The sequence below is a fragment of the Podarcis vaucheri genome, assembly GCF_965113315.1.
Source record: "Podarcis vaucheri genome assembly, chromosome: 2".
Taxonomy (NCBI): Eukaryota; Metazoa; Chordata; class Lepidosauria; order Squamata; family Lacertidae; genus Podarcis; species Podarcis vaucheri.
Window position 1 is genome coordinate 64223660 of NC_138760.1, and position 21725 is coordinate 64245384.

At 43.4% G+C, this 21725-nt stretch overlaps 1 protein-coding gene across 2 annotated transcripts in view; it reads right to left on the bottom strand.

Annotated features, from left to right (window-relative positions):
* Positions 1 to 21725, bottom strand: part of TRPC7 (transient receptor potential cation channel subfamily C member 7) — a 108699-nt gene that overhangs the window by 61926 nt on the left and 25048 nt on the right. For both annotated transcript variants that reach the window (XM_082211558.1, XM_082211557.1), the window contains exon 3: positions 2459 to 2641. In XM_082211558.1, coding sequence (XP_082067684.1) covers positions 2459 to 2641 — 183 coding nt within the window. The remainder of the gene's footprint in view (positions 1 to 2458; positions 2642 to 21725) is intronic.

Here is a 21725-nt window from a genome sequence, read left to right on the forward strand (position 1 = left end):
CAGTTTTCCCTTTTAGCAGAGGCAAAATAACGCTGTGGCCGTTTCACAAGGACAAAGTTCTGATGGATTTTTTGGTTCCCTTGAAAGATGGAGAATAAATTGGGCAAGCATTCAAAAATAAATAAATGAGGGAAGCTTCCTAGGTGAAAAATGCCAGGCTTTCATTCACATAGCACTTGTCCACAATAAAAAAAAAGATCCTGCTAGGGGTCAAGCTATACATTAAATTGCTGGCTGCTTTCCTTTTTTCCAGAAAAAGCACTCACCTGGTAGCCCAATTCAGACTGGGATAATGGTAGGAAGGGGAGGGGGAGAGAGAGGACAGGATTAACCCTTCCTAACCAATTATTTCATGCCAAAATTCACACCAAATTGCTATTTGCCCAGCACAGAAAGGGTTAGATTATTATTTCCCCACTGCACTACCATCCTGATCTGAACTGGGTCCCTACACACAGCTGCTTTCTTCCTTTTCTAGTTTTTGAAAAAAACAGACAGCACGAAGAATGCTTTTTATATATAGAAAGAAGTGTGCTTAACATACCAGGTGACTTGACTCTAAAACAAAGCAAGTTTTCTTGCATCATCCATCTACTTCTTTCCATTTCTCCTCCCTCCCCTCTCTCTGCCAGTTTCAGACAGATAAAATTATTCGCAAACAATTGTAGTCTGAGAAATGAAGTGGTGATCCCTTTCTCCTCTGCCAAATCTATACAGTATAGGAAGCCAGAAGCATAATGTGGCAAATGGACCACATCATAGCTAGTACTTAGGCCCCAAAGCAGTGCAGCATTGAACTGAAAGAGATTTTCTCACACTTAGGAAGCAAGGTGAATCCATTCATTTAGGCCAGGGATGGGCAATTCAATCAGTTTTGCAATCTGATTTGCAATCTGAATCCCCATAAGCTTGTTCTACCTTATTTCTGCATCAATCTCTTAATTAAATTAATTGCAAAATCAAATATGTACTATAAACACATTTTCTCTCAAAATGCACATTTTCCCATAGTTCTCAAACCATGATCTATGTCAGAACATTTGGAATGTGTGAAGAAAGGTGATGGGTAATAGAGTTCCCCTGGTTCATTTGAGCCAGAATTCACAAAAATCAAATTCATCAAGCAGCCTAGATCAGGCTTGGCATTGTATACATATATGTAGATTTAATTAATACAGTGGTACCTTGGGTTAAGAACTTAATTCGTTCCGAAGGTCCGTTCTTAACCTGAAACTGTTCTTAACCTGAGGTGCCACTTTAGCTAATGGGGCCTCCCGCTGCTGCCACACCGCCGGAGCACGATTTCTGTTCTCATCCTGAAGCAAAGTTCTTAACCCGAGGTACTATTTATGGGTTAGCAGCATCTGTAACCTGAATCGTATGTAACCTGAAGCTTCTGTAACCCAAGGTACCACTGTAAGGGTCAAATTCAACATCACGCTAGGATGAACATTCCATCTGTGGAAGCATTTCCACTTGCCAAACAGAATGATCCCTCCTCTCCTCCCACCACATGCTATTTGGGGGGCTTTCCTGACTCCAGTAGTGGAGCTTCATGCTCCGGCACCGGGGCGGAGCAGAGAGCAGATGGGGGCCGGGGCGCAACACCTGTGGGGGCGGGGTGCCCAGTGCAGGCAGCCGGGGGGGGGGCAGCTGCGATGGCACCCTGTCAGGATCATGCTGCCGGGGGGCAGTGCACTCCCCCCCGCACTCCTCTTCCTCCACCAGTGCCTGACTCCACCCAGTCAAGTTCAGGGAGTGCAGAGGGAAGAAAGCCCCATTGGGTGAATTCCCTCCAATCCATATTTTTAAAAATACTAATACTCTGCCTGTAATGTTAGGCTGATTCTTCACTGTACTCTATAGGTCTTGGCCTTATATATAATGGGGGGGGGGAGAGAGATTTTTCCTTCCAAGGGTTGCATTCTTTCCTGGGCAATCTTCTGGTGGGTGGTGCCAGAGGCAAAAGTGGGCAGGGCAATAAAGGTGAGTTTATAATCTACAGAATGCTTGTTTCTTCACACTCCCCTCTCTATCCTCTCTCCAGGCAAGTGCAAGCATTATCAGAGTTGAAGGACACGTTCTAGCCGCGCAAAAATGCTCAAGAAGGGTTCAAATCAGGGGACTGAGGGCTGTGCCATGGGCAGATGAAAGTCCCAAGGATCAAACACAGAAGCCTCAGGTCACTCCTGTTGTGAAAGAAGAAAGTAAATGCCAAAAGCCAGGCATTTACCTGCTCCAGGGTTCAGCAGCACACACGTTCATGGCTATTACTCTCCCCTACTGCCCCTTGCTCTTCCGTATTTGCCAACATTGCTTTCAGTTTCCACTTCAGTTTTGTATTTGTGTGCTTTGAACTGAAACTCATACAGTAATTCCATTAGTTTATCAGTTTGTATTTGGCTTTCCAAAAGAAAAAGGAAAAAGACAACAACAAAGCAGCTGATGGGATGCTTACCTTTTTGACCTCGTATTTAATGGCCAGCTTGATTCTGCTCAGACTTGGGCGATGATGCTCAGTCCATGTTTGCATGTTCACATCTCCATTCAGAATAGCCTCCACTTCTTCTGTGTCCCTGCAGAGATCCAGCACACCCACCACAAAATCCTTGCATTGCATAGATAACTTCCTATAATCATTCTAATGAAACAGAGAAAAACAAACATTTTAAACATCGCAGCATGAATTTACTTGGTTCTACAGCCACCTACAACTTGAAGGCCACAATATACCTGTGTACAAATGTAATATGTGTCATCTAATGAAGGACTTGCATGAGGACACATAAACGGGGTTCTTCCTGTCTCACTACTGTACTGTAGTCCCCTGGGCCCCTGAAAAGTTTTGTCTTAGGTTCAGAAGACTCTCAGAAGCACAGCTGTCACCAACCTAGTGACCTCCAGATGTTTGAGAGGCTCCCACAATTCTCTACAACTTCAATCAGCCCCTGCCAGCATTGACCCTGCTCACCAAAATGCTAGCCCACATTATTTTCCCATTTAAACTGGATTCATTGGGTTGTATCCAACACTGCCAGACCCTCCAAGTGTCCCTATTTTCCAGGGACGTCCCTGATTAAGAGAAGCCAGCCCAGGAATGTCCCACTTTTCCTTAGGATATCCTTATTTTCATCAGAGAAATGTTGGAGGGTGTGGAGTTATCCGACCCCCAAACCGTCTGAAGGCAATCTGGTATAGGGAAGATTTTTAATGTTTTATTATGTTTTTATATATCTTGGAAGCTGCCGAGAGTGGCTGGGGCAACCCAGTAAGATGTGTGGGGTATAAATAGTAAAATTATCATTATGGAATGGGCCGTCCCTATCTTCATCGGTGAAATGTTGGAGGTATGCACTGCGTGAGCAGCTCTCACTCATGCAGTGGGCCCTCTCTTGCTCATGCTCCCTATTTGTCCCCCATCCCTCTGGAACAAATTTTGAGAGTCTGGTGGAGGCTGCAGGAGAGACGAGGTGCAAGCTCCATTGCACAAGTGGATTTCTGCTGTGTGAGTGGAACAGCAGTGTTGGATAAAAACCCACTGTTTCTGCAGAAAATCCAATGAGTAAAAATATCCATAGAAATTGCAAACCTTATTTACACGGGGGTGAGGGGTGGGAATACGAGATGGCCTTTTGGTAAGAAAGATTTTGTATGAATGTTGTGAAACACTTGTATGCATTAGCAGCACCAAGGCCACAATAAGGTGACTTGTAGGAACATCTTTCTTCCTAGTAGGTGTATTAAGGGTGGCGTCCCTATTCATGAGCAGGGGTCAGGGTGTTAAGCCTTGGCTTATGATCCTTGCAGCATGAAGTGGTACACTCTGGTAAATGTGTTCGATTTGTCATCTGTAGTTTACATAGAATCATAGAATCATAGAGTTGGAAGAGACCACAAGGGCCATCGAGTCCAACCCCCTGCCAAGCAGGAAACACCATCAGAGCACTCCTGACATATGGTTGTCAAGCCTCTGCTTAAAGACATGATCTTGTACTTTTGAAAAAGCAACATTCTGTACCTGAAATTACTTGAAAGGCCAAGGAATGTTGGCTTCTACAGACACACAGATATCTACCACTATGTTTTCTTCTAGAAGATACAAATATGTTACCAAGAGCAGTGGTAAAATATTAACAGTGCATACAATAAAAAGTTTGATCCTATGAATCAATGCTTCATTACACAATACTTCGATCCATTTTTTTCAAAAAGTAGGCAGTGAAAGAGTTATGGAAACAAGTCACAGCCAGGCTTCCCTCTTGTTCCAAACTATGATTGCAACAAATACAAAGCACATAATTATTATACGAGACAATCTGCATACAGAAATGGGGAATGTAGCGAGAATCAAAATTGCCCAAATAGGTGACAGGTGTTAAAGAACCATCTTGTGGAAAGGTCAAACTGTCTCTTCAATACGTGCTAGTCTCAATTCTGTTCTGCAAATGTAAAGTCTTCTATATTGCAAATGACAAAGGTTTCCTGTTTATGACTAGCAATCACAATAGTCAGCATTGTTTTAGAGCATGATACAAATGGTTAATTCAAATAAAACAGTTGCATAGACTCATAAAAATGAAGAGCTGGAAGGGACCCTGAGGGTCATCTAGTCCAACTCCCTGCAATGCAGGAATCTCAGCTAAAGCATCATCCATGACAGGTGGCCCTCCAACCTCTGCTCGGTAGCAAAAAAAAAATATCATTTGGTGAAAATAAAAGAATGTGAGAACAAAGGTAATCCTAGTGGGGTTCAGATTATCAGAATGGCATGACAATGTACAGTAAAGATTCTACACAAGAGTCCTTTGAGAGAATAATCTAGGCTTCAATGCTATCCTATACACAGTTGTCAGCAAATAAGTCCCACTGCACTCAGCAGGGCTTACTTCTCATAGAGGATTGCACTGTTCATTTTTATTTAAAAAATATCTCCTAAATGGTTATTCAGGCATAAAGGCGCTGAACAGAATTCTCTTGCAAAGGCAGTTTTTTGCAGAGTCGCACACTGAATCTAAGTAATTCTCTCCCTCTCCCTCTCCTCTCTCGTCATAGTTGATAATCCAATCAACAGAAGCAGTGGATCATCACAACATAGATATGTGGCTTGTGACTGGCCGGATGTTCCCTGCCAGGCCATTGGTGTTAGTGACCAGTCAGCAGCCACACTCTAGCATAAGGTGACCCCTGCCTCTGCTGCTGCCTCATGATGCTCAGTGGTAAGGACACAGAGCACACCCCCTTCGCCACATGTGACCATTCAGACCAGGCGCCCCCTCCCTATAAGTAATCTGCTTATGAGCCACCAGCGCACATGGGGATATAAAGCCCCAAACTGGAGACTGAGTAAACACAATGACATTCAAACAAGATTAAAGTTAATGTTGACGCAATGACAAAACCCTGATAGATGGTCCCAAACCAGCAAATACAAATGGCAGTCACAATATAAGCTCTCACAGCCTCGAGAGATCTTTTCAAATTAGCTTTGATGAGTTAATTAAATTCAGAGGCTCACATAATTAAGCAATCAACCAAAACCTAAGACAGCGAAACCTGTTTGTTGATGAGGTCATGAGTTGCTTTTCCTTACACTTTTCTGGATTCTTTGGAAGTCTTTGGAGACTTTCAGAGGATACCATTCCTAATAAATCTGCTTTGTATTTCCTTGTGCTGAGACTGGGTATATTTTTGTTGTTGTTGCTAGTATCTAAATTCACAGTTATGTACCCTGCTTCCTTCTGCTTGGTATTTTTCATTGAGATTATTTGCAGAAATTTAGGATGAAGATGGTGGCAACCCATGTTGTATAACAGGGATGGGGAGCTTGCGTACCTATGGATGTTGTTGGATTACAGCTCCCTTTATCCCTAAAACATTGGACAGCTTGGTTGGGGCTAATTCAAGTCCAGCAACCTCTGGAGATCCTATCCCTGGGTTGGAGAATTATACAGAAGGAGGGATGGAGCCAATCTGAGCTCTTTGGCTGTGTTCCCCTCCAAATTGTGCTAGGACGTTTGCATTCAGCTCCATGTTTGCATTGATTTAGGGTGGCAAAAACAAGTGTCTGAGCACCAAACTGAGATAAGGGAAGGGCAGCAAGCTGAGCTCCATGGTTGCGCAATGCAGAACACCTTGTAGTGAGCCTATTGTGGGAGCTAGAATGTGGTGGGGATGGTCTAGCTCGATATAAACACCTGCACTATTGATGTTGGAGTGGTTGGTGAGGGCTCTGTAGAAATCCATACAGTGGCTGGTAAGTGTCTCTTCTGGTAGCTTCTCAAGTTTGCACAAGAATCCCGATGCATCACCCATATAGTCAAGCTGCTCAACTGAAACGTGAGTAATGTTGACAAATGTGTAGAAGAACTCTCATTTGAAGATTTCTTCTGAACACACTCCTCATTGTGAGTCTGACCCTCGTATTCAAATTTCCTCTTTTTTCAGTGCTTACATGGTGGTTCTTTGATAGCGGCATCAACATCAAGGGCTTCTGGAGGCTCTTTTACGGTGATCACTGGCTTTCAGTATCTGGCTCCACTGAACAGAGGCAGAGAATAGCACAAAGAAAGGGGCAATAGACTCCTTTGATGATGAGGCTGCATCTGAAACTAATAGACTGAGACAATGACAGCCATGGAGTAGCTTAGCAGTTAGCAGTTGTTGCCTGGGCACCCTTTTTTGTCCTATCATATGGGTACCATTATATAACTTTGGTTGTGGTAGCCCTTAACCTTAATATTGTTTTCCTCAAGTTTCTTTAGAAAAAGGTCCATAAGCCCTTCTTCGGTTAATTCATGCATTGTTCTGAATTCTATGAAATATTCCTTTACAGAAACCTTTAGCACCCACCTTTGTCAACAAATCTTAAAGGGATTTATATCCGGTGTGCAAACTAGTATGACAGAGTAATACTTGGCTATGAACAGCCTGCTCTGTATGTTCTCTGACACTTCCTTGGCCATAAAGACTATCAGTTGATTCTCAACGGTTTTCCCACAGAAGTGATCATTATGCACCTTTGAAGATGCACACCGCAAATGCTCACCCATTACCTCATCATACTTGCCAAGCAGCTGTACAAGCCGCAGAAAAATTCCATTGTTATCTGAAAAGTGCTTATCTGAATATCCCCAGAATGCCAAGTTGTGTGCCACCAGGAACAGTATAATATCTGTTAGGCATTTGACCCTCCAGTGCTGAATTTCTTGGTTTATAATCCACTGATGTTCTGCATCAATACATCATTTGGTTTGTGTGCTGAACATAATAATGAATAAAGGCCTACAGCTCCATGAGAGTCATCCTTTGAGAGCTACCCAAACCATTGAGATTCTAGAACTGCAGCAGGAGTGCCCTGAAAACAGAGCAGCAAACAGGAAGTAGCTTAATCTGGGCGATTTTCATAGGCATTGCTGGGGAGAAGCTGGGGAGTAGCAGACCTCCTTTGAAGAGGCTCTGAGTCTCCTGAGCCTCTGTGGTGACCAAAATACCACAAGGATGGTGGAAAAAAACCCTCCCGATTTGTCCCCATTCCTTCCCATTTGGCACATTTGAAACCCACTGCTGTGGAGGGATCCATTGTACAATGCAAAACCCTGAGTCTCTTGGAAGCAATGGCACCAGGCTATAACTTTGCATTGGCACAGCAGGACCTAGTTCTATTTGCCTGGGATGACAGCCCTGAACATTAAGCCAATCATTAATTATCATGGAAAATGGGGTGTGAGAATGTTGATAGATGCTAAAAAATTTCTCTATTTATAAACTCACAGGATTTCAAAATATCACTCGAAGCCACATGTTTGCATCATTTGACTAGGAGTAATGTGAAGTAGCTCAGAGCATCTTCCCTTTCCTACATTTCTTAGAGCATCCAGCTTTATAAATAATGCTGAGTGGTTTATTAAATTTGACAGTATTTCTGCAGGGAGAGTTGATAAAGATCACGAAAGGGCATGTGAGACAGAAAAGTGCCAAGGAACAAAGTGTTGTTATGCCATCCAAGAGATCAGCCTTAAGACCCTGCAAGCCACTCAGGCCCCCAGCTTCTTAAGTAACATCTGAAAATACAGCTTAGGACAACATTACATGAAACAAGCAGGCATGGATATTGTAAAGCCACAGAGGTGTTTCTGCTGATGTGAATGCAAATAATACATATAGCGCATCACAAGGATCGCATAATGTATCTGAACCAAGTGAGTAGAAGCTTTATGCATACTCTGCATGATCTGCAGGAAACCATTATGGTGGCAGAAACCGTGCTGCTCTTAGCCAGTGTGCGTAGTAAATAGAGTGGAGACCCAGGTTCAAATCCTTGTTCAGCCACACAGGGCCACCCCAAGACATTTTGCTGCCGGATGCAAAGGACAATATAGACATTTTGCTTACAGAAGCTGAGTAGATTGGTCGCTGAATCTTATTTCACCAGCACTCCCTGCCTCCCATCATCTGCCACCTAAAGCAGCCCCCTCACCCTGCCTAATGGTAGTGTTGGCCCTGAAGTTCACTTGGCATCTTTACGCTAGTTGCTCTCTGTCATCCTAACCTACCTCAGAGGGTTGTTGTGAGGATAAAATAGAGGATGTGAACAGCTCTGAGTTTCTGTAAGGAAGGGCATGATAAAAATGTAACAAAGACCATCATTTTGAGTGCAAAGTACTAACTAACAGTATAATCTTAACTATGCCTCCTCAGAAGCAAGTCCTGTTGAATTCAGTGGGGATTACTCTCAAGTAAGTGGCATTAGGCTTGAAGCCTAAGTTAGCAATTCAGGTCTGATGGAAATGCGTAAAAAGTTACTTAAGTTCTGGGTGAGTCTGCCTGCCAGACAAATCAACTTACAATCACAGAAATTAGGTGAGTCGTTCTATAATGAAGTGGGGTCCTGACATGCTGCCAATTGTGAGGTTGCAGAGGCAGGAGGGGAGGGGATGGGGAGATGACAAAAATAATGTGGAAGCCTTAAATTCAACTTGTAGACTCACTTCTAAGACCGAGATTGCAGGCTGAATAAGTGTTTGCCAGGTGCCACAGATAAACAGGCCATCCACCTAGGATTCTGCAATAAAGGAGCAATGGCTTTATCCTTTTTTTAAAATGGCTTTATCCTTTAAAAAAATATATAAAGCCATGTTATGTTTTGAAAACAGACACCATCAAAACACACTGATAGTTTTTATGAAGATTCAGAACTGTATGTGCTTCAAGTCCAGCAGAATCTGAGGTTAGGTGGTGTATGTTTTGGACTAACTGGAGGAAAACTTACAATGCTTCTGATTACTATTATTTACTATAGAACAGGATACACACAGCAGAAACAATCAGAACATTGTTTTCTTGCACAAAATGTACAATATCAATTTTACAAAACTCAGCCATAATAAAAGGTTTTCAAATTAGTCATTTCCTGCTCCTTTTGACCCCCTTTTGCATGTGGAGATAAAAACGCCTAATTTTGGTGTTTGGAGAAAGCGACTGGCACTTGCCATTCATTGCAATTTAGCTGAGTACCTTGTAATTATCTGCTGATTATGTTCTAAATGAACTCTGTAATGCCTTTACATCTGTTCAAAGCCGCACACATTTTCTCGATTCAGAAGGAGCTGAAGGAACGTTGCTACTTAATATCGGTTAGAAGGAATACAATGAGAGCAGCCAGCCTACCTTGGCTAATTAATGAAAGAAAAACAGCTTTTTTAAAAAACGAGATAACTTAATGGATTGAGAGGCTGTCAGTGGAAACAGTGAGAGAAAAATGGCACACTTGCTCTTGACAGCTGCTTTCTTCTGAGATGTGGCAGAGATCTAGCAGTGGGAGGTTGGGAGTAAGATTCGTACACCCCAGCATTAGATTAGAAAGGAGTGCGTACACTTTGCCAGTCACAGATTCTCTTTTTTTGTGTGTTCCACTGACTAGACATGAATCTGCGGAAATCTGCAGGCAGCAATTTTTAAGTGTGGAGTCAGTGTGATATGCACTTCCTTTACATAAGAAGAGCAATTGGGGGGGGGGGTGAAATTCACAGCAGTAGTCACCCATAATAATTCTATCCTTGGTTTGTTGAGTTAACCCCCAGGCAGTCGCAGCACTTAGGATTTTAAAGTGTCATTGGTCCAACTCAGCAAGGAAATCTAAGCATGGAAGCAGTCTTCATTTCTACTGAATTTGGACTCATCTGAGACTGGGGGGCTCTCTTTTCCAATACAGAAAGCATTTTATGGCCGTTTGTGCCCAGGACCTCACAAGGAAGAGTCAATGCATGAGTTTGGCTTACCGGGTAGCATGCAAGAATGAGCATGAAGGAATGAGCAGGTCCTGTTGCTTTCTTCCTAAAGTTTCACATAGGTTGTCAAGTTCTGACCCAACTACCCCTGCAAATACTTTTGAATAAATAAATAAATAAATACAGACCTTCTCCTTCCTTTGCACTAGTTGGTCTTACCAGGTGGTGTGATAGCAGTTACTGGTCACAATGTATTTCTGTTTTGAGCAGGCATGCTGCAGAGGAAAGCTTCAGACAGCCATTTTCACCTCCCAGCATCCCGCATGGGTCCAGAAGTGCATCACTCTGGGATCCAAAGACTGTAGGTGCGACTGTCTGGATCTTTGCTTGGCAACACGCACCCTCTCTTAAAATAAAAAAAAATGACATTGTGGGTGGCAGTTACTGATGGAATGTGAGTTTTTTGTGGGGTTGGCCTCCCAGACCTGTGTCCCATTATCTGGCTCTAAAGGCACCCCTGAATGCCAGTGCAAGAAAAAACCCAAAAACGTTTATCTTGACTTCCTTGCCAGTTTTCCAAAGAAACACATCGTTTCAAATATCTCAAGTGCTTATAAATATTTGCCAAACTGCCTTAAGATGAAATATGTGTAGTACGCTTGGCCAAATTGGATTTCCTTCCACTTATTTATTTTGCCTAGGAGTTGCCATATGTTTGGAAAGCAGTCAAGTACTGAGTCTGCCTGCAGGAGAATGGGCAAGAGTAGAAAACTGCTCTGCATAAGACAAGAGATTGGGAGAGCACTGATAATTTTTGTTACATGAATATCTACCTTCAACTTTGAGGGTCATTTGTGAAGTCTAGCAGGCTGGAGAGCAAGAGCAAGCCATGATATTTAAGGTAGATGGGGTGAAAATACTTGCTAACTTTTAGGTGGGGTAGGACAACTATTCAAAGCAGGGATGTTCAATTATGCAGACAGCTGCCAGACTGACTTAGATCGAGGTTTGCTTTCTACCACTGTAAGTCTTGTCTTTTCTGTTATGCCCCCAACCTCCAGACAAAAATAGGAAAGGGATAGGTTAGTTGGTGAGCACCCACCACCAGAATTCTTGGCAGGAAATCACACTCCAATTACCATTTGCTAACAGGGCTTGTTCCAGGGTGCACAGAGGCTGGGCAAATTGCCATAGCTCATCCACCCAGTGGGCTTACTGTGATGGTGTACTGGGCACCAGCACTGACACAATCCATAGTGGGCACCTATGAGCCGCCAATTATTTTAACGTTCCCTGCATTGAATTGTTCCAGGACATAGTGATGATGTCAAAATGGAATGTTCCTCTCTGTCTGCTTCTCTATAATTGCGTGTGAAGACCCACAAAACTACCCCCAAAATGAAGACACCATAGACACAGATTTTAGTTTAATGTTAGTGGCATTAAATTTTGGCGACAACTTATTTGATTACAGCATGTGAGTGGTTGCTTAGGCATTGGTTCCAGACTACATGAACCTGCACGGTGGCAGGAACAGGACTGACACTGGGCACCACCATATGTCAGTAAGGGAAAGCATCCTGGGGGAGCCAGAACTCCTTCGATCTCACAGCTCACCCCAGATGCTCCCAGGGGCTCTGGCGTGGCCCTAGCCCCTTGACAGGGTTCTGACAAATGCAGGGCGAGCCCCTGGATTCCTTTAATGGAATTCCCTAGCAGCAGCGATGGAGGGTCAGGCACAGCCAACCACATCCCCTCCCCAAAACATTGAACCAAATGCCTAACCGCCAACCTTACAATGTTGTGATGATTTGCTGCACGGTAGGCAAAAACCAAGTGGCACCAGCCAATCAGCCAAATGGCAAAATTCTTACCGGGCCCCTGCTCCAAAACAGACAACCCCTAGACAGGCATAGCAAGGCCATAAGAACAACCCTAATTATAGGGAGAGGAGGGCGGGTGATCCGCTGCATGTCGCAAGAAAGCAACGTTCAGAAACTTAAGTAGCCCCTCAGCAGCCAACAGCCAACCCAACTGACCAAATTTCTGCCTCAGCAACATGGGGCAGCAACATGGCCATCCAAATGGTCCCGCCCCACAACAGGGAGGCAGTTTCTAGTGATCTCACCGCAACACATGCCCTCCATGATGGAGGACCTGAATTAGGAGACACTGAACAGAGACTGGTGGACGGATGCAGCTCAAGGTCCCTCTTCAGGCAATCACAACCAGCAACTGCTTACCTGCATCAGGCTTATTTGCCAGTGACGAGGAGGCCTGCTGTTGGACCTTTCATTGGCTGCAGTGACCACAAGTTACTCTGTGTGACCAACATGCACACTCAGATGCACCCAACTTTTTGGGTGGGTATGGCAACCACTGGGTTCAGGTAACAGCCCTGGTTTGACTTTACAGAAAATATTGAAATGTAAATAGACCAGCTGTCCCAGTGGCAGAAGAAGAAGACTCATACTTTCCCCTTCCATATTTCCAGCCTTAATTTGCATTTTAATTATATTTCTCAGTGTTTCTGAGATCATTTGAAAATACTGCTGACAACTGTTGAAACTATATTCTCCATATGTATTCTCTGTATCTACTTTGAACGTGCTGAATGCAAAGCAGATTGGAGAAACTTGTTCCTCCCAATTTTATAGATAATTTGAAGGTCCTGTTCTTCCTGCCTGCCTAAGCAGGAGGAAGCCAAGAGAAGAAAAGATAGCTTTTCTTGTAGGTACATTTATGTACAGTGGTACTTTGGGTTAAGAACTTAATTCGTTCTGGAGGTCCGTTCTTAACCTGAAACTGTTTTTAACCGGAGGTACCACATTAGCTAATGGGGCCTCCTGCTGCCACCATGCCGCCACCATGCAATTTCTGTTCTCATCCTAAAGCAAAGTCCTTATCCCGAGGTACTATTTCTGGGTTAGCGGAGTCTGTAACCTGAAGTGTCTGTAACCTGAAGTGTCTGTAACCCGAGGTACCACTGTATTTGTTTACAGTACTATATTTAGAGAACCACCCTAAAAAAGAAGCTCTTTGGGCAGCTCACAAAACAGAATACATTAACATATAGTTTTTAATGTTTTATGTTGTAACAATTTATTTAAAAAAACAGAAAAAACCCTGAAATCCAGTTAAAACACTTTTAAAGACACAATTTAATACCAAAAGACCAAGACTGTGAACCATAAGGGATTAGATAAATTAGATGAATAGAAAAGTATTTCCCTGGAACTGAAAATGCTATTAAGATGGCTCCAGGTGAACTTCTGACAGTCCTTCATTCATCCTTTCTTTTTAGATCACCCTTCAATGGAGGTTCCTAGGGTGGTGCCTAGTTTATTATTAAAATCTCTTTAGAAGTACTTTTATCATTTTGGTGCTGCATAAAGACTTCCTTGTTTTGCCTAGGCATTTTCAGCATTTTAGCATATTAATTATTAGTTTTTGGTGATAGGTTAAGCTGCTTTGTTGATTTAGTTTAATTGTTTAAATGTGGTTTATGGTCTGTATTTTGTTTTGTGTGATTTCATGCATTCTGTGCCCTCCCCTGGTGTCTATTGAGATGCAGAGCAGGTGACGTGCATTCTAAGCCAATCCTCCCTTAAGCAGCTGCCCTTGAGATGTTGTTGTTCTGCACAGTGGCGTAGCGTGGGTTGTCAGCACCCGGGGCAAGGCAAATAATTTGTGCCCCCTAACCTGTGGATTTGCGCCCCCTAAACCTAACCCCCAGATGTTGCGCCCGGTGCGGCCGGCCCCCCCTGCACCCCCCACGCTACACCACTGGTTCTGCAACTCCTACCAAGCTGGACCATTACCCACGCTAACTGGGGTAATGGGAGCCCAGCAACCTCTGAAAAGAACCTGGCTGTTCTAAATATAAGCATCCTAAAATAGTAGGAGGTTTTTTTGTAGCTCCTATAAGCTTCAAACAAAAAGCAAAACTACATTCTAAAATGTCGCTAATTCTGTTCAATTTTTTAACATATTCAACACCTCACCATTCTTCTGCACACAAGAGAGAGGAATATCTTGAGGTTTATGAGGCAGTTTTATAATGAAAGCCACTTCTCAGTTGTTAAGGTGTTTGTCACCACACCACTCTAATCTGAATTGGCTTTCAATTCCACATCACAACTAATCCACATGCCTTTGATTCTCCAGCTAATTAGAATGCTTTTCTCTCTTATAGATATCTCCAAGCATATTTGTGTGTTTATGCTAAAACACCTGTTTTTAGCTGATAAACAACAGAGTCTCTGGATATCAAGCTTAAGCTGCGTAGAGTGCATTAGGCAAGCACTCCGGTATGTAAAGATCGAACAAATCTCCACATTCATTGAGCATAATTCATTTTGCATCTCATGCACATTATACCATTAAAAGAGCACAAAACGGGAGTGTTGTCCCCTTGGGGCCTTGTATCATCCATTCTGCTAACTGTTCCTGGGTTGTTTTCAAGATACATAGGAATATCCACCTTTCTTTAAAAAGAAAAGAAAAGTGTGCTTCTTGTGAATAAATGCCTAGAGAAAAAGATTAATGATTCACCCGAGTTATAGAAGCACAGTGATTTAATAGGAATTGTGGATAAGTTTGCAGGATAATATATGACTCTCCAACTTAACAGTAGCTCAGGGATGGGGAACCTGACTTACACCCAGTCAGCCCCAGCCAGCATGGCCAATGGTCAGGGGAGATGAACGTTGTAGCCCAACAACATCAGGAAGGTCAATGGTAGGTAGTCATTACATGATTTGTCATTCCAGACATGCACATATACGAACATATTTATCCCATATTTCATGATGAGATACCTTTGAATCTGAGTTGCAGCCATGAACTGCTTCCATAAAGGAAAATGTTGTGTGACATGAAAAATATTTATAGTATTTGATCTGTGGCAGTTGATTCAGACCATCACAGGATCAAAATAAGAGTAGACATGCGTGAAGTCAAGTTCAGAGCAAAACTGGTAGTGGTACAGTCAAACCTTGATTCCAAAACACCTCTGTTTTGGAGCGTTTCAGCTCCTGAACACCACAAACCCAGAAGGAAGTGTTCCAGTTTTTGAACGTTTTTTCAGAAGCTGAACATCTGACACGACTTCCGCTCGAATGCAGGAAGCTCCTGCAGCCAATCAGAAGCCGTGTCTTGGTTTTTGAACATTTCAGAAGCTGAACAGGATTCCAGAACAGACTACCAACCAAAGTTTGACTGTACTGAAAATGTTCCCTCAACACATGTGCCACAATATTGCATATATTAGTGGTCAGTTGTAGAAGGCACTTAAAAGTTCAGTGTGTGAATTGTGTATCAGACACTACACCACTTAAATTAATGTGATGGCAAGTATATGCCAACCTTGGATTTCAATATGCAACTAAGGATGGAATCCTATACACACTTGCCTGGAAAATAAGTCCAATTATTGGCCTCCCTTTCTCAATTCTAAAGAAGTCCACTTCTTGCCTGAGAGCGCAGCAGAAGCAAATGATGCACTAGGCAGCAAATGGTTCTCTAAACTATGCTGATATATATTTTTCTGCAATGAATTTTGCTCTCAAAAGTGACCATTTTAATTTCATAGCCTCAAGTCCCTGAACCCTGCTTGGAGACAAAAGGCCCTTCATATACAGCTCAGCTCTTAAGAGAAAACACAGTCCTTAGACTTTCAAGAAAAAAATGATTAGTTTTATTCCAATCCTGATATAGCTGGTGATATATTTATAGCTGTAACAAAACATTTCATCTCTGTATCGAATTTTCAGGGTCTGAAATAGCATCCCGTTTTTCCACTGGGAAAAATATACAGAGCTCAAAAGAGTAGTTCACTGGCTTGACAGTATTGATGTTTCACTGATATAGGTCGGAGTAAATAAAACACAATCAGTATTTAAATGAGTTCAATAGAGCTAAGCTATACACTTACAATTAAATTAGGCATGGGTGCCAGCTCATGACATTTTGCTGTCGGAAAGAAGAGCCAAAATAACACAGTTTCCGCTGCACCCTACTAGGCTCGACATTTTTTTAAAAAAGACTGGTTGCATCACTCAGACACCAGTACCTGCCTTCATCCTCTACTTATGGTGCCACCTGAATATGTCAGTTTTCATTTATTTCTGATTCTCCCTTTTCCAAGTTTAACTTAAATTTTTCATGTTTTCACATCAGCTAGCATTTTTTAAAAGTCCTCATGGGAATTCACCAATATTTTAATACAAATTTATCCTAATACACATTTGTATATAGCATGTTGGCCAGGTAGTTTATATGATGCATCTTGGGACTCAGCTACACTAGTCAAATACATTTTTATAACTGTGTTATAAACATGCGGCACCAGATGGTGCTGTAGAGCAATAATCTGTTGCCAATGGGATTTTCAATAAAGAGCTCTTACGTTTCTCTCTGTAGTGTTTCATCTGTATAGATCCAGCCCAGGTATGTTATTTTTACCATAATATTCACTTTAATGCACACTTATACGCTAGTATGTGCCTTGTTGTGCACATCAGTTGGCTGGAGAACAAAAATTTGGAGAAGCATGGATTTTGAAAGAGGGTTGCATTTCAGTTTGAGTATTTCTCTAGGAAGTGTGAGTTAGGTAGGTTCGTCTTTAAATGTGAACTGAACCAAATTTACCCCCCCCCCACTGCACCTGAGGCAGCTCATTTCTCCCTCCTGCATGGGCAACCTGACTCCGACTGTGTACTTAGTTCACTGCCAAACAGGGAAGTACCTAGGGGTTGGTGAAACTGGCCCCCATAGGGGGCACAAAAATCACCCCAGAAATCTGAGTAAAGTTGCTGGTTTAGACAAGAACTGGGAGCTGAGCAGTAGGAAAAATGGAAAGCCAGTATGAAGGTAGACCACTGGAGAGTATGGATTATATGATGTATGTGTGTGTGGAAATGAACCACCACTGTTGTGGTGAGATCAAAAGCTGTCCATCCATATCATACCATGGCACAAAGAAGTGTGATTTTTTTTGCCCTTCCTCCCATTGGCAGAGGAACCCTCTCAGGCACCCGGGGCGGGACGCCAAGGGGTGGGGCGAACTTCCTGGTGGCACTTGTGCGACGTCCCTATGAACTGCGCATGTGCAGAAACCCATACGGATGCCTGTATGGACGCCATGCGCAAGCAGCAGCAGTATGGTCACTGCACGAGTGGCGCCCATACTGACTGCACACACAGCCTCGGCCGCTCTACAGCTGGGGGGAGGCAGCAGGACATCTTGTCACCCCCCAGAGTGGTATGTGGGGGGACCGCCCCCTCGGCCTGCCCTCCTTCGTACACCCCTGCTTCCTCCTCACCTCACCCTCACTTGGGTTGTGTAAAATGTAGTGATTTCTAATGTGGCTATTGTGGTAAAGTGATTTTTCAGGGAGCCACTGATACAGCTCCTTGCCAAAGGTGCAAGGGACCTGAAGTACACCTCTGCTGCCAAACAGTAACGGGCATCCTTTCCACCTTTTGAAAATGAAGCCAAAGAATATTGTGTGATGATAGAGTGTAGCTTCCCTGCCTTCAGTGTACCCAGGTAACATCATGAAGATATACAATTCCCTCACTCTTCATGACCAATGCCACCCCTTGCCTGGTTGCAGTGACAATTTCAATATTGTCATGACTTCATAGCCAGGGAGACTACAGCACGCAAGGGCTCAGCGATGTTCTCCTAAACAGAGTATACCCTGGGGAAGATTTGGATGGAGACATTTCACCGCTCTGTGATGCAAGCTTGGATGGGAACATTTCAGACAACCTTACTCAACACTTACAGTGGACAGCAACAGTCTAATTAGCCAAAATCAGATTCATAGCAAAGAACAATTCTAAATGGGGATTTGCTCCAAATCCTTCTTGCCATGAAAAAGCAGTAGCAGCTTTTTCATCAACTGTCAAGGGAGGAGGCCCCACAGTCTCTAGGTTCAAGTGTTCTCTTAGAAAGGCCTTCCAAGAAATTCAATAGTACCACACTGTACTGCAAAATACATTGCTTTTTGTCCTAGGTCAAGCAGTTTCCCAAGTTAAACCAAGAAAGTTGTGTTTAAAATAAGACTATCTCCTTAATTCCCAACATACTCACAGCCCACTGTTGTTTGTACTCAGCTTTCATCACCCTGAGACATTGCCTGCAAACTCAGGTACTTCATTTCTTTTTGGAATGTAGAAATGTATTCTAGGCATTATTTGTGACTATCAGTTCAGCATGAAGACTGTAGTTCTCTGTGGAAAAAGTTTGCATGTCAGAAAAAACTTTGTAACTGTAATGCAGAGGTAGCTACCATGATGCCCTCCAGATTTTGCTGTGCTGTGACTCCTAACAACCCCCACTATTGACCATTCTGACTGGAGATGGAGTCCATGATCATTTGGAGGGCACCATGTTGTAAGAAACGCGGGGATGCAGGTGGCCCTGGGACTCGCGTGGCACTGTGGGTTAAACCACAGAGCCTAGGACTTGCCAATCAGAAGGTCAGCGGTTCGAATTCCCACGACAGGGTGATCTCCCGTTGCTCGGTCCCAGCTCCTGCCAACCTAGCACTTCAAAAGCACATCAAAGTGCAAGTAGATAAATAGGTACCACTCCGGTGGGAAGGTAAACAGCGTTTCCGTGTGCTGCTCTGGTTCGCCAGAAGCGGCTTAGTCATGCTGGCCACATGACCCAGAAGCTCTACGCCGGTTCCCTCGGCCAGTAAAGCGAGAGGAGTGCTGCAACCCCAGAGTCGGTCACGACTGGACCTAATGGCCAGGGGTCCCTTTACCTTTACCTATGTTGTAAGAAAAGTTCAACCATGCCATACAGATCCCATGAGGCCTGTACAATTTCATTCCTTGGAGATTTTTTCAGTCAAAAATTGGAAAGAGATCTGTTGGGAATGCATTGACATTTTAGAGCACGGAAGAGGATTTCATGAACCAGTGGGTCCTGCTATTTTGATTGGTTGCTATTTATTACTTTGCCAATTAGCTTTTTTTTAAAAAAAGAATAATACATGTGCATTAGGTTTATAGGATACAGTCCAGTCAAGGAGCAGAAATCAACTAAGCATACGGAGCTTTATCTAAGAACTCAACTTTTTTTTCTTTGCTAAAGAGGCTTATCTGCTTCAGCTCCAGTATTTTGTTTGCTTTGAGAGGTAGTCACTAGGGCTGCAAACCCAAGAGCCACAGCTTAGCAGAGTAGCTCCATCCAATCGGAAGTGATGGGCAATGTCCCATATTCTTCCTTTGCCTTGTGCTTTTGCGGGCATCTGGCAATAGGCACACAGGGAACCATGTGCTGCTCATATCTACATTTTCAGGAAAGCCTGCAGCTGAGCACTGTTCCCCAAGGCCCTCGTGAACTTATCCTTCCATCTGTCCTGCATGAGCAGGATGACACGGGGAGCGTTCTTCTAGCATCATGCTCCTTTGCTCTGCCTTCTAGAATACTTCAGAGTGTGAAGCTGAGGAAAGGAATGAGCGTGATCTTACTGACACAAGGAAATCTGTCCATCGTCACAGTCTGGAAGGAAGACAACGTGTGCAACTCATTGGGAAGGACTGAGCACAGAAAACAAATGTGCACTTTTCTTTTCCCTTCATGATTAAATGGTGATTAAATTCCTGATTTAGTATCTGACTTTTTAACAGTGGCATCTAAACAATTAATTAATTTCTGATAAGGGATTATGTTTTTGTGGCCATTCAAGCTCCTTTCATTCAAGTGCCTACAACATAATGGCATTGCCCACAGTGTAGTGAAGAAGAAGAAGAAGAGTTTGGATTTGATATCCCGCCTTTCACTCCCCTTCAGGAGTCTCAAAGCGCTAACAATCTCCTTTCCCTTCCTCTCCCACAACAAACACTCTGTGAGGTGAGTGGGGCTGAGAGACTTCAAAGAAGTGTGACTGGCCCAAGGTCACCCAGCAGCTGCATGTGGAGGAGCGGAGACACGAACCCAGTTCACCAGATTACGAGTCTATCACTCTTAACCACTACACCACACTGGCTCTAGTGCTGCAGCTTAACATGTTGATCTGTGTGGCTGTGATGTATACAAGACCTGCAATGCATTTATAACTTGTTCTTCAGAAACTTGTATATGCTCAAAGAATAGCACTCTATCAACCTATAGGCAGTACTTGAAGTATAGCCCATCTCATCCTTAGGGCTTGGGGTAATGATCCACAGAATCATAAAACTGTAGAGTCATCAGGGACCCTGAGACTCTTCTAGTCCAATTCCCTGCAATACAGGAATCTCAACTAAATCATACATGGCAAAACTCTGCTTTAAAAGCTCCAAGGAAGGAGAGTCCACACCTCTCATGGGAGTCTGTTCTACTGTAAAACAGCTCTTACTCAGAATCTCCTATCCTGTAAGTCGAATCCATTAGTTTGGGTCCTAGCTTCTGGAGCAGGAGAAAACATGCTTGCTCCATCCCGCATGTGACAGCCCTAACAGATATTGCGGTCTCCAGCCAAAGTCAATTGGGATTCTATAGGTCCATAAATAGTGGCCACCAATCAATGGCTAGATAGTGAAGATTCTGGAATACAGGTGTTAGATTATGATGATGAGAATTTGTAAACCACCCTATACCAATAGATCTCAGGCTGGTTCCCAATCCAAAATTACAATATAAAAAACACAAGATACATAATAAAAATAAGAACAAAGACAACTCAATACAACCCCCTTCCACAACACATCTGAAAGGGCATCAGATGTCAATTAGTCAAAGGCCTGGTTAAAGAGGAACGCTTTTGCCTGGCACCTAAAGGTGTATAATGAAGGGATCAGATGAAATTTACTACTCCAGGTGATGTAGTAAATCAAGAATTTTTGGCAACCACAATTTCACAACAGGTAATATAATAATCTGGGACGCGGGTGGCGCTGTGGGTAAAACCTCAGTGCCTAGGACTTGCTGATCGTAAGGTCGGCACTTCGAATCCCCGCAGCGGGGTGAGCTCCCATCGTTCGGTCCCAGCTCCTGCCCACCTAGCAATTCGAAAGCACCCCTAAGTGAAAGTAGATAAATAGGTACCACTTTATAGCAGGAAGGTAAACTGCGTTTCCGTGTGCTGTGCTAGTGCTGGCTCGCCAGAGCAGCTTCTTCACGCTGGCCACGTGATGCGGAAGTGTCTTTGGATGGCGCCGGCTCCCGGCCTCATGAGCGAGATGAGCATGCAACCCTAGAGTCGGTCACGACTGGCCCGTACGGGCAGGGGTACCTTTACCTTTAATACAATAATCATGCTTAAACCATCATCATGATTGTCCATCACACAGACCCCAGCCATGGAAAAGAATTTGAGTATTAGCATGGAGACTACATAAGTCAGATGAGGAGGAGAGAAAAAGACAATCCACTGTAGCCTTATGAGTAAAGTGTGCCTTTCAAGATATTTCCTCCCAACAAAAATGGCAAGTCTCAAAATATGGTCCACAAGCATCTTGCTATGAAAAGTACCCTAATCAACCCAATCATAGGGA